This window comes from Chelon labrosus (assembly GCF_963514085.1).
Source record: "Chelon labrosus genome assembly, chromosome: 20".
In the NCBI taxonomy this organism is placed as follows: domain Eukaryota; kingdom Metazoa; phylum Chordata; class Actinopteri; order Mugiliformes; family Mugilidae; genus Chelon; species Chelon labrosus.
The window spans coordinates 3661094-3688873 of record NC_140353.1 but is presented as its reverse complement, the minus strand read 5'-3'; the positions used below and the strand labels follow the sequence as shown (position 1 = coordinate 3688873).

Here is a 27780-nt window from a genome sequence, read left to right as displayed (position 1 = left end):
AATTAAAAAACGTGCCAAATCCTGATTGTAAATTCACATAGAGGACTAGTTAGTCTCAAACAAACAGGGGAACGTGTGCAATACATGCAAATCCTACAGGAGAGATGACTTTCATGTAGCACAAAGAGATAATAGTTATATTATGGGAGGGGAAATGATTTTCCCAGCTCTGCTCTGCTCTGCTCTGCTCTGTAGACCCTCCTGTGGGGCAAGAGAGAAAATCAACTTGAACCAAACCCCGCCCCCGTGTTTTATTCTGGGAGAACTTATCAGCGCCTTCATGCTGGATGCTCCGCAAACTGGACCCAGCGAGAGAAGAGAGAGGACCCCCTCCTCCCCCCCTCCTCTCCACTGACTACCCATGCTGACAAACACACAATCCCACCAAACGCCTATTCGCTTCCGTGGAAACTCTGCAGCTCCGACAGGATGGAGTTTTTGGACCGCGGCTACCTGGACGCGCGGTCCCCTTACGATTACACCTTTAATTTCTGGAACGACTACCTCGGGCTGTCCACACTTGTCGCCAAGAACAAGATCAACAGCCCGTCCTGCAGCCCCAACTCTATAACCGAGTCTCTGAAGGCGACTCTGGGGCTGGAGGACGAGTCCCCGGTTTGCCCCTGCGTAATCGGACACGGCAGGGACAGCGACGGACACCTGGACTGCTGCTGCGCGGCTCCGGGCTCCCCGCCGATCTCCATCTACGATCTCAAGGAGCGCATCTCGCTGCTCAGACCGTACGAGCAGCCCGGGGACAGAGATTCACCCTCCTACAGGGGGAACTTCCCCGGCCTGGACCTGCTCTCCGTGGACCGGAGGCGCAAACAGACTCAGAGGGGCAAGCCGGAGCCGAAGGTGTGCGTCTTCTGTCGGAATAACGGCGCGCCGGAGGAAGTTTACGGCACCCACATCCTGAAGACGGCGGACGGCAGGGTGCTGTGCCCCATCCTCCGCGCGTACACCTGCCCCCTCTGCAGTGCCAACGGCGACAACGCGCACACCATCAAGTACTGCCCGCTGTCTAAAGACCAGCAGAGCCAGAGAGTGGCGAAGGGGGGCAGGGTGATTGGGAAAAGGCTGAAAATCTTCTAATCGAGGAGATAAAAGAAAGTTGCACTGAACACTGACGCCCCATTTTCATGCACAAGACAAGTCTGGGAAGAATCTGAAGAGCAACCACTGCTTGATTTCTAATGTCTCTTGTCTTTATTGTAACTCTATGGGCACATAGTTTACACTTGGACGCATTGTGCGCAGTCTCCCCCCTCCTCTCTCCCCCTCCCTCCCTCGGCACTCTCTACAAGGACTCTGTAATTAAATATGAACCAAAGTACTATACAGATCGACTTGTGAATGACCACCTTCATGCTGTAATCATAAAAGTTTCAAGTGCATGTCAGCAGGCTGCTCTGTGTCAGTGACATGCCAACACAAATGAATATGCAGCACTCCTGATAGGAGGTGAATGTTTAGCCCCCCTCCTCTCCCCTCTCTCACATAGTCCACAGGCCCACGGATGTCACAAAGTCCCAGAGGCCGTGCAAGATGCAAGATCTTTATATCCAGCACATTTTTATTTCCTGAGATAAATGTTTTCTACCAAAGGAGTTCACTTTTTTCTACTTAGCCTAAAGGTAAATCTCTGTATCGTTTATATGTTGGATGTCTTATATTCTTTACGTGATTTTTATGTGCATAGCGCATTTTACGACTGAATGTACAACAGTGGTTCATGCTCTTTGAGTCCTTTATTTCTAGCACAAGTTTAAAAACACAGAGTGATTCTTTTTTTTTTTTCTAAATGTGCACCTGCAATTCTTGTAAATGTACAAACGAGTTTTAGCAATGAAAAGCCTGACATTCCAAAGTCTTTATCTGTCAATAGAAATGTTTTATGTACTTATTTTTACCTTATGTACCACTGGGGAATATATTCACTGTAAATTACCTCTGAATAAACATGGAATTTGCATTTTCTTTTTTGTTCGTTGACTATAAACAGCAGAAACACTGAAAAGCAGTGCAAGAGTGCCACCTAGCGGTCAAAGCCCTCAATGACAATACCACTATTCTCCACCAAAACATACTATAGACGCAGTTATTTAATTATATAGAGTTAAAGTGCAGATTCTCAGCTTTAATTTGTGGTTAGTCACATCTGAATCGAAGGCCAGGTTTAGGAATTAAAAACAAAAGTTTCATGGACAGGTGTGGGGTACTACTCAATTATTTTCTTCAGTGCGTACGATAAAAATATCAGCTCCACACTTCAAGCCATTTGCCTTCTCCTCAGTTATCTAGGACTGACAACTGGTGAACAATCTTCCTACTCACTGCCAGAAATTAAAAACAACTCCGCCGCCATCCACATCCAAGTTCCTGCATGTTTGTAATTCAGCAAAATACTAAAATAGTATTGGGTGTGGAAGAAAATCAATGACGTGAAGAGAAAGGAGTGACTTTGGTTTTAGGTTTAGATTAACCTTGTAACTGTCTTCATACTGATAGTCACCAGAAAGACATGTAAACAAACAAAATGGCCGCTAAAGGCAGCTAATTTTGTTGATCTGGAGGCGGAGAGAGAAAAGTTAGCATGACTCAAAGGAACCACATTTATAAAAAATAACAGATCATCATTTTAAGGTTGGGTTAAGGCCTAAAGGAAATTAAATAAAAACTAAAAGCTAAAATCTCCAGAGTAAGGGGTAGTATTTTTGCTCACACAGACGTCATGTGCGTTTAAAAAAAAAAAGCATCTGACATCCAGTGCTTATCATTTCAGAGCAGACTTCACTATGAGAAGAGCAGCGAGGAAAAAGAAACCATCGAAGACTCAGAGAACAGGAAGCAGGTAGAGATCCTGAAAACATGTCAGTTTAAATAGTAAATAGTTTGATTATTCTTAGAGATAATAACAACTACTACTTTAATTATATTTCAAAGCATAATATTTGTATTTATTTATTTATTTAGTAAATCTACTACATGTAATTGACATGTACAGTTCCTACTTCTCAATAGGGAAAATTTATATTTTATTTTATTAGTGTATAATGTTTAATTTCATTTGTTTTGACCAAGATAATTACATTTTTAAATATATAAATATTTTAAAAAATAAATACTACACATACTTGCCAGGTACAGTTACCACTTTTCAAAACATAACTATTATTAGTGTGAAATCTTGACGTGAAATACTTTTATTTTTTAAATACTACTAATACATATTTTTTAATTAGAGATATCTTTTAATCACACATTGTTTTGACCAAGAAAAAAGAACTTATGTGAGAGGAAGTACTGAATATTTTATCTTACAGTGCCGTTTAACAGTATTTTCTACATTTCTACATATAAATTACTCAAAACATCAGTGGATGTTCACACAAGTCGTGAGGTTAGACAAGGAGAACCCAATCAAAGAGATGAAACTGAAATGTCATACCTATATTTAGGTATTTGTTTATTCAGTAAAATGAGCCAATATTACATATCTATGGGGTGAAGTGCACCTCTTGGATTACAAGTTAATTTCTAGGCCATGTTTCAAGGCATATGTTCAGAAGTGTTTCCGTCAGCGTAATGAGACTCAGGTGCCATTCGGTGCCTGTTTTGTTTAAATAGAATCATGGATTTACCACAGTCTGATCTTCACAACACATGTTTGTGGAAGTGTATGATGGCAACGGGCAAAGGAGCTTTCTAAGGAGCTAAAAAAAAAAAAAAGGAGTTGTTGTTGCTCATCAGGCTGGAAAAGGGTCGCAAAAAAAAACATCTCTGAAGAGTTTGAAATACACAAAACCAGACTGAGAGCAAATGGCGGAGATTTAAGACGACTGTTACCCTCCACAGTAGTGATCCATCAACAAAGATCACTCTATACTAGATTGAGGTGTCACAGTGGAACTCAGGGGAACTTAAAAGCAGCTAAAGGCCTCTCTCACATTGACTCATGTTAATGTTCACAAATTTACCATCAGGAGAACACTGAACAACCACGGTGTGATGGCAGAGAGGCAAGGACAAAGACACTGCTCTCCAAAAAGAACATTTCTGCTCGTTTAAACAACATAATGTGGACATGGTCCTAAAAATCATCTTCCAAGCCACTGTAGATGACTGGTCAGCAGTTACCAGAAACCTTTAGATGCTGTTATTGCTGCACAATGATGTTACAGCAGATACTGAAAAGAAGGGTTAGCTTACTTTTGCAGATATGTAATATTGACTCATTTTCTTGAATAAATAAATGCACAGGTATTAGTGATGAATATTGAAAATATTTTAGCTAAAAGGATTTTTTTTGAATGCAATTATCTTTAATTCTATATGAAGTATTGTTACACCTTAAATGTAAAAATACTTAAATAACAACCAGTAGTTATTAACAGTTATACTGTATTATGAACCTCCGGTGGTTCGTCCTGCTAAGCGGCCTGTCCGGAGCTACAGAGCCGGCTGCGTGCTGCTGATAACCGGTGTGAACGCAGAGAGCTGAGCACGAAACAACACAAACTCCTCCATGTTGAACGTCCCGCTGCTACTGCTGCTGCTGTTGTTCCGGCGGCCATTTTGAATAACCGTCACTAACCGGCGTCTTAAATATAATAAATAGTGTCAGTCACCGTGACAAATCAGAGAGTTTTTTTTTTTTGTCGTTAACGTACACTAACTTTCACCGAGTTCACGTCTCTCTGCACATAACCAACCGCTGGGTCACGTGAGCACAGCGCCAGCGCATGGGTGCGCTTGAAAATCTCACCGACACAAATTACGCATTTATATGGAGGACAAAACCTCTCCTGTATTTAATTATTTGTTTTTATATTAATTGATTTCTACATTTCAAAATGTATAGGTTTTTATATTTTAAATCGTGCATTTCCGTATTTTTTTTCCACATTTGTTAATATTTACTGCTTTCATGTTTTTTTTTTCCCTTAATTTTTTCATTTCATTATTTTTATGGCATTCTGGGTCTGTATGATATTTAAACGGGTGGACTAACCCTTAGTCAAAAGCAGAATTGATCCTTTTAGTGAACCAGACAGAATCAAATCCACATGACACATGCTAGCTATGCTAACCTTCAGTTAGCTACGTCAGAGCTACGTCACGGCTCGTTAGCTGGGGGCTAACATGACATCCTGCTGTGTTGTAGTTGTGCCAGAATCGGAGAAGTACGATTAATAGCTCCAAACTGAAATTTTATTGTATACCAGCAGCCACTCTGAGTCAAAACCATCGCAGAAACCTGTGATTAAACGCGATAAAACGAGATGACTGGACCAAGACGAATCGAACATCAAGAATGCTAGTGTGTGCATTCACAAAATAGCATTTGCTAGCTCCCACTATAGAAAGTTAGCTAACATTAGATTTCGCTATCAAGCTTCATTTACTTTATGTTTTGCTAAACATAGAGCCGCTAACACATTTCTTTACATTTGGCTTTTAAGTATTAGCCTATTAGCATACATTAGCATATTCATTAGCATATAGTCAACTTCATAGTTGGTTACTTACCTAGCTATGCTGTATGCTAGCGCAGTAGGCTGTCCAGATGCAGCCGTTGGCTCGGTTCACAATAACCCATGTCTGATGAGTGTTTGGTTCCCAGCCTTGCCGCTAGCTAGGCAAAACTTCGGCTCACTCAACACAAATTCCTCTGTTAAATCTTTGTCAGTTCACCTGTAAATGTACGACAGGTGCTCAGTAGGTAATCCTGTCAGCTTCTTCATCTATTCTTATTGAGTAGGGTCGACCTGTCTGCTCCCTTAACATTAACAATCTTTGTCCCAGAGAGTGAGTGTCGTACATATTCAGATAATATTATTAATAATAATAACAATAATAATAATTGTAATAAAAAAGTTTTCCTCCACCATTGTCAAATACAAGCCGATACAAACTGATAGTCATACTGTTTTGCCTCCAGCTAAGCCCCGCCCACTAAAAGCGCCATCATTTTTCATAACACAAAAGGGGTCTACTACAAGAAAAAAGAGAATCGCGTTCTTTTAAAATGCCTAATATATTTACTTTTATTTACTTATCTGTTTCGTCATTTCTGTGTTCATATATTCAATTAAGATTTTTAAGTCATTTTTCATTCCCGACAGGCATACATACAGAAGCACTAACCCTTTCATGGCACTCAATTTCTCCATTAGATTTTATTAATATGAGGGATATAAATAGTTATTCCACTTCCACCAGGCTAATATTAAACTACTAGTGTAAATTTAAGACATTTAATAGATTGTTGTGGCTAAATCCAGGTAGAAATTTTACTTTAATATATTTGCTAAAGCTTTAATAATTAAAATCAAACCGCTACCACCGTTTAGTTTGCCCGCCTTTGCAGCTACGTGGAAACGGCACGGCGTCACGGCTATATGGAGCGCACCTACAGTTGGACAACCAAAACTTGCGCTAGGTTAAAAACAGTAAATCCCTTCATCCTTTAGATAATCCGTTTATGTAATATTCCTCCACATGTGTAAGAGTTTATTACGCGTCAGTTAAACACCGAGTCCTGTATTTTACCCGAAAACGTCAAACTGACGCCGATAAAACGGCGCTGGTGTAATTCTGTCGAGCACAGACGAACTCCGTGTTAGTTCATAGTCGTGAGCAGGAAAGTAACTACTAGAAGGTTGCTAGGTGGGCTAATGTTTTGCTTTAATTAGAGGAGGTGCGCACTTTTCCGCCACAGTTCAGATGGCTGTTCGCTGGTTATGCAGGTAAGAGTGAAACTGTCCGAGTTGTGCTTGTTTGTGAAGACCTCCGCCCCCCAAAAAACTGGAGTTATTTGGCCGAGGTGGGGCTGAGTCAGGTGATCATCGGTAGCTAGCTTAACACACCGACACACACACACACACACACACACACAATGGCTTTCTCCCTGAACACAAGGCTTCTGCTGTTAAATTTAGACCCTACTTTAAATATTATGTAAGCACCGGTAAGATATTTATTTTTAAACCGAGGCGCTTTAGAGGGCAGAGGAGGAAGACCCTCGGTTGAGGCTGTGGGAGGGGCGACGGCAGCCTGACCGCAGTCTCTCAGTCAGCTCAGTCGGTCTCCGGGTGCTGAAGCTGTGACCGGAGCATCACCGAAACCTCCACTCGATTCTGGATCCATCCATCCATCCCATCCCTCCACCCACGCGATCTCTTTTCCACCTGCTTTGGCTGATGGAAACAGACATCCGCAGAAATGTGCGCGAATGTGTTTGGCGTTTTGAAAAGGTGAGATAATGCAGCTGTGTGTGTGCTTGTGTGTGTGTGTGAGGGAGAGGATGCTGCTGACAGCTGATGGAGATCTGGAGGTGGTGGTGGTGGTGTGGGTTCTGGTTCTGGTAGATTACCCCCCTTTTTGCAACCATATATGCGGTGACATAATGCGCAAAAGCCGTGCAGCAGGACCGGTGCAGGCAGCGAGGAGCTGGGGAAGGTGCTTACAGAGATTGGAGCTGCTGGATGATGATGATACCTGCAGCCTCTGTTAGCCCTCTCTCACGGGAGCCTGATTCCTAACCCCAGCTTTCAAATCACCTGCACCAGCCTCCTTTTTTCTTTTTTTCCTCCTCCTCCTCCTTGTCTCTCCTAGCTATCAAGCTGTTCGCCAGGCTGGAGTGGATTTTCCTGAGATTATCCTAATAAATGCTCAGATTTGTAAGCTCTGGCTCGGCTTGCGTCCCAGCCCCTCGCCCTCTTACATAAAAGTGCTTTGGGGGGGACGCTGATGCATAATCCTGCCAATTCTAATAAGCATAATTGATGCTGTGGATAACCAGGCGTCACGTTGTGGGTTTTAAAGTGTTTACGTGCAACGATCTCACTTTGCTTTTAGGCTACCTCGGCCACGATAATAATGACAGCCTGTCACGCTGATGCTGCATCTCCTCTCACAGCCATGTTCTGGTTGGCTCATCTTAAACCTGTATTTACCGCTCACCCTCTAGATGTAGAAAGTTCACATCAGGCTGAATATCGTTCCTCGTCTGCATCTGCTTGAGGCCGTTGAGGTAGAGCTTCAGGCCCCTGTAGGGTCAGAGGGCAGCTCTACACCTTCGGCTCAGTTTGACAGTGTCTTATTATATATTTTTTTCTTCTCATGTGTGCGTTTGATATATATGTGCAGACAGAGTCAGTGTGGATTTGCTATGGCAACAAGAAGTTCACTGTTAGGGGCAGCATATATCTGCGTGGTGATACAAAACTGCTGCAATAAAATTACCACAAAATGACTTAAAAATTACACAAAACAACGAAGAGGCAGAAATGTGCACATGCACAGCAGCTAGAAACGACAGAGAGACGACTACAACTACAAAGAAAAAAGCACAAAACGACAATTTAGGCGTACACTACAACTACAAAGAGACACAAGCAGAAACACAAAACGTCCACAAAGACGTGCAACTACAAGGAGATGCAAAACAATCACAAAGAGATACACAAACTGGCTGCAGAGAGATTAAAAATGAAGCAAAGCGACAACAACGAGACACAAAATGGCTTAAAATGACGCAAAACAACCACAAAGAGACGCAAATGGTCTATAAACAGATGGAAAAGAGATCCAAAATGGCCACAAAGAGATGTAAAATGACTACAAAGATGCTGGGAACAGATCCCAAAGGACAATAAATAACTATGGAAGTATGAAGATTGGTTTTATTCGACGTGGGTGAATTGATTGTTGTTGCAGATTGTTTTCTCGTTGTTTATAGTCCGTACGTTTCCTGGTAGAAAACTGTCAATCAGCGCTAAAGTTGTTCCATTTAAACCGACGCAAAACTGAGAAAAGAAGCTTCACAGCGCAGAAGCCTGAATCAGCATTGCTCTGGCATGCTGGATTTCAAACCCACCGAGGAACAGACTCTTATTTGCTGATGGCGTTTTTCTAGGTGTTGAGCCGGGAACACATTCGACAGCCCTGAGGCACCTGTGACACATTTAATCTCCCTGCCAGGGTGTTGAAGGCTTTTGGGTGTTGGTCAGCTCTGTTTATTTTCAGTGTTTAAAGGTTGACGGGCAGGCGGGATGCTTTTAATGTGGATTAGAGCGCTATCAGCATCCTGTCAGCTGGCGAGGTTGATGGGAGCGCTCGGTGATACTCTGAACGGTTGCCACGTGGGTGTTCTTGTTTTTCGAAACGTAGTTTGACCTCATTGCTCTGATTTAAGAACAGAGTTTCACTCACTGACTTCACTTTATTAGCCACACCTGCAAAGCAACCCAACCACCAGTCGGATGTTTTCCAGTGTTGGGTCGTCGGCGGGTAGCTCTTGCCTTAGCTTAGACCGCGTGTCCTGCACCGTTGGCGTTGGTTGGACCTCTTTCTGCGACTTTTCAGTCACTTTATGTTGCCGTGGTGAGTCAACTAGATCAGTTTGATTGGCTGATCCTCTTAGAGAACCAGAGCAGGACAAGAGAAACGGGGATTGATTAAAGTAGCTCTTTCCAGCTTCCTAGCCTCACAGCTAATAGCAGCTCTTCCTAGCTTCCCAGCTAATAGCAGCTCTTCATAGCTTCCCAGCTAATAGCAGCTCTTCCTGGCCTCCCAGCTAATAGCAGCTCTTCATAGCTTCCCAGCTAATAGCAGCTCTTCCTGGCCTCCCAGCTAATAGCAGCTCTTCCTGGCCTCCCAGCTAATAGCAGCTCTTCCTGGCTTCCCAGCTAATAGCAGCTCTTCCTAGCCTCCCAGCTAATAGCAGCTCTTCCTGGCCTCCCAGGTAATAGCAGCTCTTCCTAGCTTCTCAGCTAATAGCAGCTCTTCCTAGCTTCCCAGCTAATAGGAGCTCTTCCTGGCCTCCCAGCTAATAGCAGCTCTATAGCTTCTCATCTAATAGCAGCTCTTCCTGGCCTCCCAGCTAATAGCAGCTCTTCATAACTTCCCAACTAATAGCAGCTCTTCATAGCTTCCCAGCTAATAGCAGCTCTTCCTAGCCTCCCAGCTAATAGCAGCTCTTCCTAGCCTCCCAGCTAATAGCAGCTCTTCCTAGCCTCCCAGCTAATAGCAGCTCTTCCTAGCCTCCCAGCTAATAGCAGCTCTTCCTAACTTCTCAGCTAATAGCAGCTCTTCCTAGCTTCTCAGCTAGTAGCAGCTCTTCCTGGCCTCCCAGCCAATAGCAGCTCTTTCTTGCCTCCCAGCTAATAGCAGCTCTTCCTGGCCTCCCAGCTAATAGCAGCTCTTCCTAGCTTCTCAGCTAATAGCAGCTCTTCCTGGCCTCCCAGCCAATAGCAGCTCTTCCTGGCCTCCCAGCCAATAGCAGCTCTTCCTGGCCTCCCAGCTAATAGCAGCTCTTCCTAGCTTCCGAGCTAATAGCAGCTCTTCCTAGCCTCCCAGCTAATAGCAGCTCTTCCTAGCCTCCCAGCTAATAGTAAATTTTCCTAGCCAAGAAAAGTTCGGATACCGAGCCCGGAGCCTCATGTGACCTTGAATGGAGAGGCGGCATCGGTGCCAGACGGTGTTTTCTTTTCAGATAGAAGAAGAGCTAGGGCTCCATCCAATATTTTTATGTCCTGCTTGTTTAAATCAGAAATAAACAAGTTACCGGGGAAACCAGAGCCTGGAACGCCGACTAGCAAACGCACTGTTGGCATGAAAGAAAAACCGGTGTTAGAGTTTTCCTTTGCAGTAGACATTCAATATTGCGTTTATTGATTCTTTGGCTCCAGGGGCTGCGTTGGAGGGTCATATCTTGTAAATGTAGCGTCTTGTCTCTGGATTATCTTCCACACAAACTAATGCCACATTAATTTTCATAATGAGTAGTGTGTGCAGTTCTTCTGGTGGGGATTCCAGTGCTTGGCAGAGGTCTCAGAGTTTGTCTTTGCAGCTTTGGCGGCGATCCAGACCTTAGTGGGAGGTCCTATTCAACCAGCACTGGCTGTAACAATAAGAAAAGGAACTTAAGAAGGGATCTGCCCATTCTGGCCAGCAGACAACATTGTAGGGTCTTCTGAGGCTCTGAGTGTTGCTCATTGTTCTGACTTTCCTTTCCGCAGCCTGTTCGGGAAGCCCTTTGATGGCGGGAAGAGGATGGACCATGGCGGCCCGCAGCAGCAGCAGCAACACCCGATGGATCAGCAGCAGCAGCCTTACCATGCACAGCACCCCGCCATGATGAGGCTGTACGAGGTCCAGAAGGAGGTGGCGTCTCTGGGGCCGCAGGTCTGCACCTTCAGCGGCCTGCAGGACGACCGAGACTACAAGCGTCTGGAGCGAGAGCTGACCAGGCTGCTGCTGGATGTGGACCAGGTGGACACGGAGGGCAAACCGGAGCTGCAGGGGGCACGAAAGAGGGCCGCACAGGAGGTGGAGGGGCTCCTGCGCTATCTGGAGGAGAACGCCACCCACCCGTCTCGCCTGGCAATCGAGCAGCTGAGCAATCAGGCCCGGCAGCTTGTGGACGAGCGAGTGGTGGCTCCGCAGCGAGCCGGCGGCGTGGCAGAGATCAACGACGAGCTGGTGGACGCCCTGCAGGAGCTGGTGCTGAGGCTCACCCAGGTGAAGACCGAGGGGAGGGTGCCGCTCCGCAAAGCTCGCTACCGCGCGCTAACACGCCTGTGCGCCGTGCAGGATGTGATCGAAGGACGCACGCAGCAGCAGATGCTCTCCCTGCCGCTGTCGGGCGACACCCACGAGGCCGTGAACCGCATCAACCAGGTGATGGTGAAGGTGAGCGTGGCCCGCAGTCAGCTGGTGGCCCTGCTGATGGGCCTGAGCGGGAGGGACAGCTGCGCCCACCTGTCTCGCATCCTGACGGAGATGCAGGTGGAGCTGGACGCCCTGGACGTCTCCGGGAACGCGGCGATCAGGAATTACAGGAAGCAGGTCGTGGAGGAGATAAACGGGCTGCTGAAACATCTGGACCTGGAGGGGGAGGGAGAAGACACACGCAGGTGGGCATAAAATATACATGATTAATTTAAAATAATGTATTGTTCTATAAAATGTCAGATAATTTCATGGTAATATAATGTTAGAGGATATTTATTATTATATAACCTGTAAATATTCAGATTTAAGTTTGGGAACCTTAATTGTGTCACAGTTTAAGACACTTTCTCGTGTTTAATCTCCATTTTCTTTGCCATATTAAGTCTTGAAACTGTTTATCTCTAAGGGGTGAGTAAAAAAAAACATAATAGTTGGAAATAAATCTCACATTAACATACAGAGTTGCTTCCTCACGCTGCAGATGTCCTCCGATCCAAAGCACCTGGAGCCAGACAATAAGGCGAGATCAGAGCATGGGATGTTATGCACAAGTAACACCAATGAGTTGCTTTTACACCGTGGTTCCCAAACCCAAACGTTAACTGAAATCCAATTTTTTTCCAATCACAGAAAGAGCAGATGCAACATTATCTTATACTTCCTGAATCACAAGGAAATATAGATGTGAAAGCAAGTTTTTATTGGGCACATCTGTGGGTCACAAGTCCTCCACCAGTCTTTTAGAACTAAAGAAACTTGGATGAAACTTCTTCAAGGAAAAAACATGTCCACTTGTCTTTGTTGAAGATAAGCAGGAGGGTTGTACTTGCAAGACAGTCTCTCGTTCTGGTTGATCCAACAGCGAGTAACGACGACAGCAATTTTCAAGGTACTGATGCAGTGTTTGTTCCCGTAGGTACGACTTGGCGCAGAACAACTCCATCCGTGAGATCGAGGCCGTGAGAGCTCACGTCTCCCACCTCAGAGAGGGCGTGCTGCGACACTGCGCGATGGGCGACCTCGGCTTCAGACCCAAAGCCGAGCTGCAGAGCCTCCTCACGCACCTGGACCAGGTGGACACGGCCAAGAACCCGTGCATCAGAGAGGCCCGCCGCCGCGCCGTGGTGGAGGTCCAGGCCATCATCACCTTCCTGGATCTCCGCGAGGCCCTCGCCCGCCGCCAGCCGGGCCCCAGCGAGCACCCGTCGCATCGATCCGTGTGGCTCGTCCTCGGGAGCCTCTCGGACCTCCAGGCTCAGGTGCTGGGCTTCGACGGCAAGCGGGTCGACAAGAGCTACATGATCCTGGAGGAGCTGCTCACCAAACAGCTGCTGGCGCTGGACGCCGTGGACCCGCAGGGCGACGAGTCGACCAAGGTGGCGCGGAAGCAGGCGGTGAAGTTCGCCCAGAACATTCTCAACTACCTGGACATGAAGACGGACGAGTGGGAGTACTGACAAGATGGGACGTCGCTGCAGGAACGAAAGGAGCTGATAATGTATGTAAATAAAAAAAAAAAAAAAGAAAGAAACTGGTGCGTTATCATCCCATGGGTTGTAAATATTGACTCAAATCCCCAGAATGCACTGCAGCAGCGCTTCTCTGTCATCTCTGTGTGGTAGTCATGGCCGACCCTGCTGAGGAACACAGAACTCCTTTTTTTGTGAAACACACTTCTTTTCCTGGAGATTTCTTTTAATATCTCCCGCGTGTGTGTGTGCGCGCTTGTATGTATGTGTGTTTGAGTCGTCGTCGTCGTCGTATTTGGCGTGTGGTTGTGGAAGCCTGCTGCCAAAGCACTAAATAATGCCTGTTAAAAGTGGTCGTATCCTCCCGACTGCACTCGATATTGACAGATTATGTGAGCGCGGTGGATTGCCGAGCGGCGGCTTCCACGTCTGGCCTGATTAATTTGTTGCTAACGGAGACAGCATGTGTTACGTACAGCGACCTAATTAATGAGCGGCTGACACCTGCGGGTTTTTAGGTGACAAAAAAAGTCATTTGATTTTGCTGCATTTTGTATTTGGTAAACGGGAAGTTAGTTTAATATGCGGTGAACTCTCGAGGTGAAAGGCACCAGCTGGTGTTCAAGCCAGGCAATCTGTGTTTAAACAGAAATGTAATTAGACAGGGAACAGTGGGAGTTTGTGTTACGGATGTAAGGTCACTCTCTACTCCTTTATCCCCTCAGCATTCGGTCCAGGTCTCCGGTAGCATGTCAACTCCCCCCCCAAAAAACAGTCAACAGTAGAATCTGTGTCCAGATGTTTCCAACCGAGGTGTTTAAGACGAAATCCTTTCCCCCTCGCCCGCTTGTGTAGCTGTTCTTCTGTCTCGTTTGAAATGTTTGTTGTGACTCTGTACGATCAGCTATAAAAAGATCAGGTTCAGAGAAAGGCGAATGGAGGCGAAAATGTTGCTGCGTTGTTTTGTTTTTTTCCCTTTTGTTTCTACCCACTGCTTTCTACTGATGGAGGAAGAGGAAGAGGAAAGGGAGGTTGAGGCGGCGCTATCCAACGGATTGACACATCAAGGCTGAATATCGCAGGGCCGACAGTCGGGTTCCTGTGCGGTGGAGGGTTTTGACGGTGATTAGAGTCGACGGAGCCTTCCAGAAACTTCTCTGAGCTGCTGCTGCCGCCGTCGCTGCTGCTGCTGCTGGAGTGGAAGGGAGAGCGAGGATGAAGTCCAAATATCTGTGCCTTTATTTTCAACCTTCCCTTTGAACCTGTTCGCGTAAAAAAAAAGCAGCCTTGTAGTGCATAAAGAGCGAGCTTGTTTCTGCATTAATGCACACGAATGAGGACACTTGAGCACTGAATGTGTTTACGGAGAGCACCTTGGCCGTTGTCGCCACAAGAAATTTGCACAACTTGTCAGAAGTCTTTTTAAAAATCCGCAAATTTTCTTCCCCCAAGAATCTTCTGGTCAATGAATTAGTGGTTTTACACTGCAAGCAGCCTCGCGGGTAAAAACAGAAACAGTTAAAACAGCTTCACAGCTTCCTGCTTACCTCCCAAAATGGAAGACATGGTTGTGGAGACGCTTCTGAGCAGGAGTAGACGGCAGGCGATCAAACCAATCGCGATGATCTTTACCAGTAGATGGAGACCCGTCTGCTAGCTTAATCTTCTCTCCTCAGGTGTGTCAATGTAGGATAGTGTACCTAAGTAAAAAAAAAATTGTCAAATGCTGAAGGAAAATTCAATAATATACGTAGATGTGATAAAGTAAAAGGTTGTGCTGTTGGCATACACAACAAACAGCTGTTCTTGGTTCTGAAACAACAGTAGATAGCGATCCATTAGTGACAACAGCTGTTATAATATCCTACTGCTCCTGTTCAAATGATGTTGGTGCCCAACTGTGATCGGATCTGGAGGCGCATTTAAAATGTCAACTGTGAAGGAAGTATTTTCGTCTGGTTACTTGTGACTGGAAACGCGGAGAATCCAAAAAAGGTTAAAAAAAGGCAACTGGACTTGTAGAGTTTTTTTTGAGAAGACGTTTCACCACTCATCCGAGTAGCTTCTTCAGTTCTAGGGGACTGGTGGGAAGTCTGAGGTTTAAATAGGTTCCTATTTAAACCTCAGACTTCCCACCAGTCCCCTAGAACTAGAACTACAAGTCCAGTTGCCTTTTTTGAACCTTTTTTGGATATACCATGAGATACCAGACAAACGTGGAGAACGCATTCAAATGACCAAGTCCGAACTGCTCCTCAGACCACATCTGGAGGTGGATCCGGACCACTTGCGATCAAATTCTTTCAGCGGTGTGAAAACACGGGACGTCCTAGAAAACACGGACACTTCCAGGTTGCAAGTTAAAATCTGAGCTTGGTGCTGGTCTCTAAAGTAACTAACATCAAGTAAATCTTCACTCTAAGTTCCACAGTTTGTATCATGTCCTCATGTCAGGGCGCACACATGACAAACGGCGTGTTGTTCATGGTTCTGAAACAGCAGTAGAGCGCAGCTGTCCAAGTGGACTCAATTGGATCTCAACAAGTGGGTCAAGACACATCATTTTCAGATCACGTTTAAAGATCCTTTCGCTTGCATGTCAATACCTGGTCTGATCAGACTTTTAAAGACTCCAAAACACTTCCTTCATGGACTCTGAGGTGAGATTATTTCATCAACAAGTGGAAGACGTATCCGCCAGCTTGCTCACAAATTAAAAATACCAAAATACCTCAGCGGGGGAAAGAAGTAGAAGTCGACCGATCTTATCTGATTGGCAGCTCATGCAAAGTGCGTCCAACATTTCTTGGCTGAGTTCACCTCCGTGAGGTTGCTTGCAGTGTGAAGACAAACTAAAGCGTCAAACGTCCTGATAATTTCTACCACAACGAGTGGCAACAAAGCCGGAGCAAATGTTTTTCGTTGTTCATCCCAGCTGCCGAGAACGTCGTCCTGTTCCGCTGCTTTTGTGTTTTTTCCGGTGAACTCCCGCAGACCCTTTTTATCCGCTTTAAGCTGCTACTGGAAGCATTTTTGCATTGGCTCGGCCTCGCGGGCAGACGGCTGACTCACAACGGGAGGAAATTAGATTAATCGGTGGTCATTAAACATCGCCAGTCTGCCCGGACGTTGTTGCAACAGATGCTTTCTCGCAGCGAAACCTTGTGCTCTCTCTAAGACCAAACCAGTCCGGACACACCTTAAGTTCACTTTCTTTGTATGCAGTAACATGTACACTTATTCCTTTTTGAAATGTCCGTTTGAATAGTTTATGAAGAAGCTCTACACTGTATAAAGAAATGTTGGCTAGATCTTTAAGTGTCGTCTCACAGCGTCTCGAAGCCGTGCAGCTTTACACTCTGAAGACAGCAGCGACACGAAGCTCCGCTCCTCTAAATGTTTTTGCTGAAGTTAAAGATTTTGTCCATATCACCACTGCTCCTCTAAAAACTGTGATGTTTGTGTACGGACACAGTTTATTTTTACTTTTTTTAAAGTATTATAATCCGCTTTCACTTTTGAACGGATGGATCAGTGTTGTACAACCAGCTTTTGTTGCATTTATATGTGTTTACACTAAAAAAAGAAGGCGTTTTATAGTTGAAGACCCCAAAAACCTACTGAGAAGATGAAGCTGAAGATGTATTTTATTCATGTCTTTATTGTCAACATATCCCAACAGTGCTTCTGTGGCTCATCAGTTTAAAACAGCTCACAGATTATATTTTAGTAGACGTCCCTGCAGTGTATGTGAGGCTGAGAAAGAGGTCATAACAAAGATGATTCATTCCAAAGAAGTGTTAAAGCTTCAGTTAATTTCTTTAAATGCATTTTTCATTTGCTGTTTTCAAATATTAACTCCAGAGACTCGGGTCCAGACACTTGGCTACGTTTACATGGACAGTATATGTTTGATCAGTCATTCAAATCAGAGGAACCAACGTGAGCGTTTACACGGACGCTAAAAAATTAGGCATTTTTAATCAGATTATTAGTGGAATACTAGTGTCCATGTAAACGTTGCAATCGTAAGCTCCTAATTACATAAATTTGGCAGATTAAACATGACTTTAACAATGAAATTCCAATCGTGGATAATCTAAAAAGAGCAAATAATCCCTTATAATAAATCTGAACCAGCCTCCAAACCTCTAACCTGAACATAAAATCATTTCAGTCTTCTCCTTGCCTCTTGTTTTACCTCCCGCCCCAGCACATAGCCGCTCCGCTAAAAGCAGCTTGGGGGGGCGTCGAGTGTCTGAACTTGGTGGCTCTGGAGTCCATTAGACAAGGGTTTAAAAGATTCAGATCCAGCGGGTATTCGGAGACTTGCCCTGTTGCAGGACGATGCATTTACACGGAACAACAAACACGCTGAGTGAGCTGCAGGAGGTTTAAAGGGTCGACTTTCCTTTAGGGGTTGAATGTAATCGTGAAGGAATGTTTATTTTTTTCTTCTTCTTTTTGTATTTTATAGAACCAAAGTTTCTTATAATAAGGACTTGATAACTGATAAGATGGCAGCAGAAGTTTCATGGGGAACGGAGATGGTTTTAGCATCCAAATGTCTACTAATTGTTTTAATTTAACAATTATTTGCAGAATTGCAGTAAGCTAGTTATCTATTAGCGGTTGAAAATGGATAAAATAGTAAATAAGTGTAAAAATTATGGCAGCTGAGCACCGCCTCTGACCATTTTTGAATTAGCTGAAAGTTCAGTGGTCCAGGTGAAGTATCGCACTGCCAAGATGGCGACGGCCGGAGGCGCCACGCTGAGCTTCAAAACTGCTCATCAGGAAATCTAATGGAGGATTGTCTACGAAAACATGTTAAGCATGCTTCTTAACATATAACATGTTACTTTAATGTTTAAAAGGTAAAGGTCTTTTCCAGTCATTTTGCTAAGCTAACTGCTAGCTAACTGCTAGCTCTTCACAGTGTTACAGTATCTAAAGTCTACATTACTGAGGCTGCCGCCGCTGATAATTTAAAACAAACACTAGAAATTCAATAAAAGAGAAAAGATTTTCCTTGCTGAACTTTTTGCACTTTTATTTTTTTTTTGGTCGCTCTTGTTTGTTACTGCTTTGCCTTTCTTTCTGCAACTGACAGGAATGTGTTCACAGGTGGAAAAGGTATTTTATTTTTTCTAAATGTACGTTTTCTTACGTCGCCTTTAACTGCATTGATTGTGACAGGCTTTTCGATGTTTCTCCTCCCGAGACGCGCTTGTACAAAAAGCACACCAACACTGGAAAAAAAAAAACAATAAATATGTTGTGTGAATGCCCCATGGATGGTTGTGTTTAGAGTTTGTATTCCCAATGCAAAATAAAGACGCGGTGTCTTCATCGGCGTGTGGTCAGTGTGTTTTTCTTCTGGTCTTGAAGCTTTCCATGTCAGCAAAGATTTACGGTACAATGCCCACTAAGGGTTATTTAAAGAAAATATATAGCGTTGCCAAGGGACGTTGGAGAAAAAAAAAGACATTTCCTGCATCACAAACTCACCCTACTGCATTAAAATTTTAGCTCTTATCCAGAGTTGAGTGGGGAGTTGAGTGTCTCGTTCAGGGACAGTTTGACAAGATGTTTGTTGCAAGAACAACCTCGGTAATAGAGTTTCTGCACCAATATCTGGTTTCTAATCAAGCGTTCTGAGGTCCTTTAAGCTAATGTAAGACCATTCTCAGATTGAAGTGTTTACAATTACGCCATGTCATTCAGTGCCTGGGAGATATGTTAGCATGCTAATGTTTTAAAGCAGGACTAGTAAAATTACTTCTTTCACATAGCATACCGATAGTGGTATGCTAGCAAGGTCAACCTAGCTGGAGACAAATGGAATTCGTTAGCATGTTAGCATACTTTGTCATAATATGTGTGGAAAAGACGAAAATTGGGCATGCTATCGTTTGTCTTATCCTGACATTAGTTTCCCATTCACACAAAATAATAAGAAACTAACACCTTAGAAGAGTGTAGCACGCTAACATGCTAACTTTAGTCCAGGAGTATCAAGTTAATTTTAGTTCAGGGGCCACATACTCCTTCTTCTTCTCCTCCTTCCCCATCCTCCTCCATCTTCTTCTTCTCCTCCTTCTTTTAGTCTTCCTTGTTCTTCCCCTCCTTCTCTGCCTTCTCTTCCTCCTTTTTGTCTTCCTCCTTCTCCTTCTTCTCCTCCTTCCCCATCTACTTCTCCTGCTCCTCCTTCATCTTCTTCTTCTGTTCCCCCTTCTTCTTCCTTCTTTCTCCTTCCTTCTTATTCTTTCTTCTCCTCCTCATTCTTCTTTTCATCTTCCTCCTTGTCCTTCTTCTTCTCCTCCTTCCTCATCAACTTCGCCCCGTCCTCCTTCCTTCTCCTCCATCTTCTTCTCCTCCTTCTTTTACTCTTCCTTGTTCTTCCTCTCCTCCTCCCCCTCCCCTTCTTCTTCCTTCTTTCTCATTTTTATCTTCCTCTCCTTTCCTATCTACTTCTCCTCCTTCCTCCTCCTTCATCTTTTTCTTCTCCTCCCCCTTTCCTCTTCTTCTTCCTTCTTTCTCATTTTTATCTTCCTCCTCCTCCTTTTCGTCTTCCTCCTTCCCATCTACTTCTCCTGCTCCTCCTTCATCTTTTTCTTCTGTTCCTCATTCTCTCCCTTCTCCTCCCCCTCATTCCCCCTTCTTCTTTCTCCTTTTCATCTTCCTCCTTCTCCTCCCCATCTCCTTCTCTTTCTCCTCATCCTCTAATCTCCCTTCCTCCTTATTCTTTCTTCTTCTCCTCCTCATTCTTCTCATCCTCCTCGTCCTTCTCCTTCTTTAACTCTTCCTTGTTCTTCCCTTCCTCCTCCTCCTCACCTTCTTCTTCGTCTTCCTTCTTTCTCATCTTTATCTTTCTCCTTGTCCTCTTTCATCTAATTCTTTCTTCTCATTTTTATCTTCCACCACCACCTCCTCCTCCTTTTCATCTTCCTCCTTCCCCATCTACTTCTCCTGCTCCTCCTTCATCTTCTTCTTCTTCTGTTCCTCATCCCCCATTCTCCTCCTCCTCTTCCCCCTTCTTCTTGCTTCTTTCTCCTTGTCATCTTCCTCCCTATCCTCCTTCTTCTCCTCCTTCCCCTTCTCCTTATCCTCTTTTCTCTCTCCCTCCTTCCTTCCTTATTTTTCTTCTCCTCCTCTTCCTCTGCTAATTCATCCCACGGGCCAGACTGGACTCTCCGGTGGGCTGGTTTTGGCCCACGGCCCGCATGTTTGACACCCCTGCTTTAGTCATGACCATCAGGGGCCTCAACACCAGCTCATCCCTGACATTTAAAAATGAACGCAGAGCTCGCTAAAGGTCAGAAATGTCATCGCACTCCTTTAAGTGCCGACGTTGCAGCGCAGCTCAGATGTTCATGTGGGTTTTTCCAGTGATGAGGACATCGGGGGAAAAGACTGGACCACAGTCACGTCTTCCAGCTTCCAGCTTCCAGTGCGGAGGCGGCCTCGCGGTTAGAGAGAGTCTCCATGTGTGGGATCAGCTGACCTTTCACACTGTGGTCGGTCATCACAGAGTAACTTCTAGCTCAAGCTCACGTCCTTCAGAGATACCCTGAGGTCGGCTGCACAGGGATGATTTAGCCGTTGTTTTTATTCGCAAAGTGCAAATAAAGATTAAAAAAAGTATTCTTTATGGATTTTCTGCTAAATTTAGGCCCATTCTGTTTTGTAGATGTTGAGATATTTCAAGTTAACTGGAACACTGCAGACAGGGCTAAAAAGCTTTAATTAGCTCTCGTCACTCTGCTGTAAAATCTTATCAGAATCTTCTCAGCCCAAACTACGCTACAAATATGATGAGATGAATCCCTTAGGATGTACGTGCAGTCGGGGTAGCGTGAATATAGCAGCCGGTATTGTTCAGATACGTTTATTTTTGTGCAGAGCAGCTCGTCAGCGTGTCTGGGTGTCGTCCTCGGAGGAAACCTGTAATTTTGCTGCAAACAAGGAGTCATTTCGTTGCCTAAAACAGAGCTGTCTGAGCTCCAGAGACACACCTCTGTTCGTTCCCTTATAACAAACACGACTCAGACATTCAGAGGAACAATATGTGAAGAAATATCCACTGTTTGTGCTGCCCACATCTCATGTCCACGCTGAAGCTATAGTCTATTGTCAACAGCGGTCAAAACTAGATGGGTCTTTATGGTCATGTTGTGTCTCTCTGTGCGTGTTTTATGTCCACTGTGGTAATTTTCTTCGTCTTTGTCACTTCCTGTGTCTCTCTGTGGTCATTTAGAGTATTTTTTGTGTCTTTTTTGTCTCTTTGTGGTCATGTCTCATTTGGTTTTGTGTTTCTGTGATCATTTTAAGCCTCTTTGCGGCAATTGTGTGTATTTATGGCAACTTTGTGTCTCTCTGTTGTTGTTTGTGGTCTCTTTGGGATCGTGTTGTGTGCCTTTGTGCTTATTTTATATTATTTGATCTCGCTTTGCAGTCGTTTCATGTGTCCTGGGTTGTTTGCGCATCTGTTTGTGGCCACGTAGAGTATTTTTGAGGTCATTTTGTGTCTCTTTTTGGTAATTTTAGTTTCCATTTTTGGTCATTTTGTGTCTTTATTTTATATTAAGTGTTTTGTGTATTTTTGTCTCATTTCCTGGGTCTTTTGTGTCTCTTTTTTGCATCTTCTTGGAGTTGTCTATATTGCGTATCTTTCAACTGAGCATTGCAACTTTTTCAAAACATTATTAGCCGATAGTAAAGCAAGAAGAGAGGCGATTTTAAAAGTAAAGAGGGCACTTACTTGATCCCAAAGTGAGCCTGACCTTGAAGAGCTGGTGGACGAGCAAAGTACACAACATCCGTGTTTCACATGCGGCCAGTAGAGGACACCACACACTCATTTTTGCAGGGAGGTCTGTCAGGGAAGCAGGAGGGTAAATAAAGTGAGTTGGGCAGGGCTGCAGTCACACACACACTGCAGAATACTTTCGACAGTTAGCTCCGAGGCTGTAATGATTGCATAATCTTCAACACAGAAGTGATAAACGCTAACAATGTTTGACTGCATCGGCACCATAACAATAGCACTGAGTCGCATTCATGCAGGCCGTTAAAAGCTTTTTGAACGATATAGTCTAGGGTTCGAGTGTACTCAGTATAACCTTATTTGCACCCGTTCTAGGTGGAAGCAAGGCGTGCCTGTTACTAATTAGCGTTCATGTTAGCCCAGTTTCAAGGACAGCTGTGTTCTATTTTAACTCCATAAAATCGGTAACTCACAAAACAGTGCTTAAATAGTTCAAGAAGTTAAAAAGCTCTTGTGTTTGGTAATTTCCACACATTTAACCCAGACCTAATGTGATTTTAAGGGCCTTCAAGTGTAGTTAAAATAAATGGATTTACCGTTAATAGGAAAGCGTTGATTAAAACGTTTTGATTTGTTATCATATTTGACATCTTACAAGTCATATTAACATATTAAGTCTTAAACACTGCATGCTAGACTATTAACTTAGTCAAAAAGGGCTGCAACTAATTATTATTATATCAGTTAATCAGCAACTAGTTTTATCTTTACAGTGTCAGACAGTGGTGAAAAATACTGAGCCCAAGACAAGCTGTTTGGGTGGAAGCTAACAGCTAACGTTAGCTAACATTTGCCACAAATTGGCTTTAGCATAACAGCTATATTAGCTTATTTTGCCAGGTTTAAGGCCTTCTAATTTTAAAATCGTGTAGAGCAAACGATAAGTTGGTGGCTAACAGTAGCGAACACAAGCTATCAGTTAGATTTAGGGGTCAACTATTGCTTTGGCTTTTTTGTTAGCTTCAGATCAAACAAGACGGTTGCTAACATAGTTAACCGAAGCCATTGGTTAGATTTAACTGATTTAACTGACACTTTGCCAGTGTTAGCTTTTTGTGAGCTTTAATGCCTTAATGTCTATTTTTTTAAATAAAGCCTCCAAAACCAAGATGATGATTAGAAAGAGACCAACTAGCATTAGCTAACATTTACCAACAATTAGCTTTAGCTCTGTTGGTACGCAGTGTTTTTGTTAGCATCAAAATGCTATACCCCAAAGAAGGAAATGGTAGCCAACACCAGCATTAGCTTACATTTGCCACCAATTAGCTTTAGCTTTCCAGGTCATTTCGTTTTTTTTAGTTAGCTTTAAGAGCTAAAGGTCATGTAGCCCAGACAAGAAGATAGTTACCAGCAAAAACTAACAGTTAGCTTCAGCGTTTAACTGTTATTGCTTTGCCTGTTTAAGCTTTAGTTTTTTCAAGTTCCATAGATTTGGAAATGAAAAAGGGTCTCATAATATTTTGCATGTTGGACAGAACATTTGCCTCCTATTAGCTTTAGCTTTACAGGTAACTTAGTTATTTTTGTTAGCTTTAAGAGCTAAAGGTCACCTGATAAAATGTTTGGTGTGTTTCTGCTTCAGTTTTGTAAAGTGTCTTGAACTGAACTGAATTCATGTTTACAGCTGTCATATGTCAACATCATGACCTGAAGAATCAGACGGCGAGGCCAGAGAGCATCAGGAGGAGGGGACAGAAATAAACACACGGGGATTATGGGAGGACAGAGTGTTTTCAATTTGACGAGGATTATGTCATGACAAACACAACATCCAGAATGGACCAAGACCAAGAGGAGGATGAGTCGAAAGAAGCCTCAGACACTAGAAGAGGCAAAATGTCCAAGACGTGGTGCAGAGCCTGAGGATGAACGATAAATTCCTATGAATGAACCGAGTGTATTTCAGCTTTTTCCATGTAAAAATAGTCACTTTGAACAAGGAGGAGGGGAGCAGCAGAGAGCGCCCGGGGGGGAGGGACATAAAGCGATGAAGGAGGACACTGTGTAGTTAGATGCGTGGACAGTTATGTCATGCAGTATGCAGCAGGGTCTCCAGTGCTGTCGGCTGTGCAGCGGTGCAGAAACAGAGGAGGAGGACTGTTGTGCAACACTCCCAGAGCCTCTTTACTGGGTGAGAAAAGCCTGCATCAATTAGCGTAAGCGGCTACAACCACTCTGAGGCTGAAGAAGTTAAAATAAAAATGGTATATAAGCTCTTTGACCTGCAGTGTGATTCAGATAGGACGTTGGAAAATTGGTTCACTGTTATCAATGGATAAATATTAAGTCACACTTGCAAAATGTTTGCAAATAGAAACATCAGCTGTAAGTGGAGAGGATACAGCAGCGAGGCAATCGAGGCTAACAGTTTGCATGCTAATAAAATAATGAGGTTGTTGGGATCCTCAACATTTTCCCCAGACATATATATAAAAAATTTATGGAAACATATGATATAGCTTCACGCCTAAAGCCCCTATTTGCATGACACGAGTATAACCCAGGGGCTTCTTGTAGTTCATAATAATTGCAGAGATCGTACTGTGCGTGATTATAATCCAGTGTAAAGCATATCATCATATCACATCATATTTCTGAAAACACAGAGGTCCTGTGATAATACTAGTCCCGTGCAAATCGACTCATGACTTGAGCTGTTCACGTTTTTATTTCTCTCAAATATTTTGTTTCATTCTTGGCTTTTCTTTCCCCCACTTCTTTTCCAGAGGCGTGTTTCATAACAGTAGTTTCTAGGCTACAGAGGATATTTTTTCAGGAGTGACCACACAGGGAATTTTAAAGGAATTAGAAAAATGTCTCTAATTCCTGGCTGTTAGCTGAAGGGCCCGTCTTCTGATGGGTCAGGGGACGACCGGCGAAATCTGAGGCCTCCCACCAGACTGGAAACACTGGCTGAAGTCCGAGACCCATCTGCGTTCTGTAAGTGTGGTTTATAACCTCAGCAGATAAACATTCGGCTCCAGCTCAGGATGACAGCTGGAGACCCATTTTTCCTTCCAATTCGCCAGCTCACGTTATTTATGCACAGTCAGTGAGTGGAAAGAAGCAGATTTCAGACACTGGGGACGCATGCAGGACTGTTTACCTCTATTTTATTTGAATAATTAAAAGAAAACTGAATAATCTTTCATTTGCTCCTCAGCCTTTTAGAATAAACTCCTCGGAAAAATAATGCGGTATGGAAACTTTAAATACGCATTTAGTTATTGAATGTGCAATAGATCGATGTTTATATCCTGGTGGTCGTAACCATGGTACCTGCCAGCTGAGGGGTCGATGCCGCATTTGGCTGGTTTCCACAGCAACGGCGGGAATTACTCACTCGTCTGTGGCAGCTGCCCTCTGTTTGGCCTGCAGTTATTATTGTGGCTCTCCACTCCCACGTATTGCATCTGCAATACACTCGGCAATGTGGCGAGGAGGTAAAGTGCATCGGCGGCGGCTCTAATGGCGGCGCAGTTACCTAATGTGATTGGGATTTGCAGGAAGGAAGGTATTAGTGTCATAAACAGCAGTTTTATAGGTCGGCGCGGGGATTAAACCCAGCTATTCATGAAATACAAACAGATGTTGCTATTTACCCTTAAAACCAATAAAAATGCACAACCTTTTTTTTGGAAAATGTGCTCTTATGTGGACAAAAAAAAAAGGCAATTCATCGACTATTCTGGCAAATACACAAGTAGAACAGTCATATTTTATGCAGACCCATGTGCCCTAACCATTTGCTGCAATACAGCACATGCAATCTAAAATATGGGGTAATTTAAAATGTATAAGAATATAAAACGGGTGTGTAAATATACTTTATATAAATATGTATATTTACACTTTGCACAGTTCTCATATACTGTATATACATCCTCTATTACCCATACTTTCATATCCTTGTATATTTCTTATATATTCTTGCATATTGTATGTATACACAGCTGAACAGGGCTGACACAGTGTTATCTGAGCTGCCAGGGGGCCAGCTGATCTTTGTGCAGCAACGCTTCATCACGAACAACACGTCGGCTGGGTTTTAATGACACGGAGAAGCTTCTCGTCTTCCACACTGCGAGCTGTAATGCTTATGTTTTAAAGGGGGAAGAGGGAGCAGGTACATTTGGCTAATCATTGTTGAAAAATTGGATAAGAAGCCATAAAAATACAATAAAAACTTTACAATGGCATTAAAAAAAAAATGGGACATCAGGTGAGCTGATGAGAACTGAGAAGCGATGCTAAATCTCCTCTTATAAGCATATTTGCGACAGACAACTTTACACAAATAGGTTGAATTACAGTCACAGAATAATTAATTAATATCTGTATCGGTGTCAGCGAGGAATCTATAGGAATAAAAATCTTCTTCAACAGTTTCTGCCGTCTCCACATGCAGTTCAACAGTCAGAGCACCGTGTTCCCGTTTTCTGAGACGATCACAATGGTCTGAATGTTGCTCACTCGCTGCATCCCATGACACAGTGACTCATAAGTGGGCTGCACAGACTCAGAGACACGGAAAATATAAATATACGGGCTGCTCAACGTCGGGATAGGTGCAAATCCAGTCCAGAGTTGTTCCTCTCTGATTTATCAACAGCAACAGCGATCACCTGACGAGACCCATAACTGCAACCACCTCGAGTTCTCTCCAAATAGCTTCCATCGATTGATCAAAAAGTTTCCTCTGTGGCTCTAAAAGGCTTCATCTTGCTTTCACTGTTAAGCAATATTTCAGAACTTCCTGGTCGTCCCTGCACCAAAAACAAAACAAAGAAGAAGCTCGTGCATCTGTTCAAAATAAAGCTTAGCTGCTGCTCTTAATGTTTCAGCGATTTTTTAAAGTTTCTCATGTGTCTGCAGGTCGAAAGTTATTATAAACTGGTTGAGTGCAAAGGGAAGGGAGACGGGAGAGGGACATGCAGCTAACAACATGCTAAAAGGTAGAGAGGTAGAGAGAATAGGTGCTTAGTGCATTGTCCCCCAGCAGGCTAGGCCTATAGCAGCATAACTAAGGATTGGTTCAGGGTAAGTCTTACAAAAAAGGAAAGTCTTATTGGGGAACTACTGTTTTTTACAACCTGGACCTTATTTCTGGCATAAAATACCATCGTTTACTCACCCATATAACGTTGGTGTTATTTGGAGTCGTTCGTAGATCTGCATATATCCATATAATGGCAGTGACTGGGGCACCGAAACGCAGCCTCTAAATAACGCATTATCTGCCGCGAAACTCGTTCATTTCACAAATATTTTGTTATGATACGCTAGTGCTATTCCCCGTTGAGTCCGGAGTTACCTGTTATCTATTCGTGGACGTGGAGCAGTTTGTTGTTCTTTGGCCAAATGTTCATCTCTCTGCCTCCGCATCCTCCTTTCAACGAGCTACTCGCCCGTATACTCTGGCTCAAAACGGTAAGGACGTCCATCATAAACAAAGTCGTCCTCCACAACCTTTCTGATCGGAAATCAGAAAAACATTCAGCCATGTTGCAAAAAAACTAGCAGTAGCAAATTGCAGGTAAACAAGCCGACCGTTGCAGGTGCACGCGGCGCTCAGAGATGACATCATCCAGGTCAGAGGTTAGTAGGTGAATCTACAGACCCCAGATGATGATAACAGGTAACTACGGACTCAACGGGGAATAGCACTAGCGTATCATAAGAAAATATTGGCGAATTTACGAGTTTCGCAGCAGATAATGCGTTATTTAGAGGCTG

General features: G+C 43.8%; 3 protein-coding genes across 8 annotated transcripts in view; 2 read left to right on the top strand and 1 right to left on the bottom strand.

Moving 5' to 3' along the window:
• Positions 1–429: 429 nt before the first annotated feature.
• LOC311505994 (nanos homolog 1-like) lies at positions 430–1968 on the top strand (the record flags this gene model as incomplete). Its single annotated transcript, XM_084569858.1, has 1 exon — positions 430–1968. One exon carries the CDS (start codon positions 430–432, stop codon positions 1093–1095), a length of 666 nt encoding a protein of 221 aa, XP_084425984.1. The 3' UTR covers positions 1096–1968.
• Positions 1969–2771: 803 nt separating this feature from the next.
• On the top strand, positions 2772–18563 carry bag5 (BCL2 associated athanogene 5). 4 transcript variants are annotated; one of them, XM_084568699.1, is made up of 4 exons: positions 2772–2854; positions 11028–11924; positions 12659–13240; positions 14222–18563. In XM_084568699.1, exons 1-3 carry the CDS (start codon positions 2799–2801, stop codon positions 13197–13199), a joined length of 1494 nt encoding a protein of 497 aa, XP_084424825.1. In that variant the 5' UTR covers positions 2772–2798; the 3' UTR covers positions 13200–13240; positions 14222–18563. The 4 variants fall into 4 exon arrangements, with proteins under 4 accessions (XP_084424825.1, XP_084424824.1, XP_084424826.1 ...); XM_084568700.1 differs by adding an exon at positions 6999–7259 and having other exon boundaries at positions 2792–2854; positions 12659–18563; XM_084568698.1 differs by having other exon boundaries at positions 12659–18563.
• Positions 18564–21941: 3378 nt separating this feature from the next.
• Positions 21942–27780, bottom strand: part of trmt61a (tRNA methyltransferase 61A) — a 31130-nt gene continuing 25291 nt past the window's right edge. Inside the window, exons 4-5 of one of the 3 annotated variants that reach the window (XM_084568704.1) lie at positions 25388–25528; positions 21942–22089 (exon numbers count right to left, since the gene is read on the bottom strand). In XM_084568704.1, the coding sequence (XP_084424830.1) occupies positions 21953–22089; positions 25388–25528 (278 nt within the window). In that variant the 3' untranslated portion in view covers positions 21942–21952. Of the gene's footprint in view, positions 22090–24256; positions 25529–27780 lie in introns of those variants that run through there. The other 2 variants (XM_084568706.1, XM_084568705.1) reach the window with 2 other exon arrangements.

Bases quoted from the DNA above. Each gene is read 5' to 3' on its own strand.
- bag5 (XM_084568699.1), top strand. From the start codon at position 2,799: ATGAGAAGAGCAGCGAGGAAAAAGAAACCATCGAAGACTCAGAGAACA. The intron at 2,855-11,027 runs GTAGAGATCCTG...TCCTTTCCGCAG, and splicing joins ACTCAGAGAACAGGAAGCAG to CCTGTTCGGGAAGCCCTTTG. The intron at 11,925-12,658 runs GTGGGCATAAAA...TTGTTCCCGTAG, and splicing joins GAGGGAGAAGACACACGCAG to GTACGACTTGGCGCAGAACA.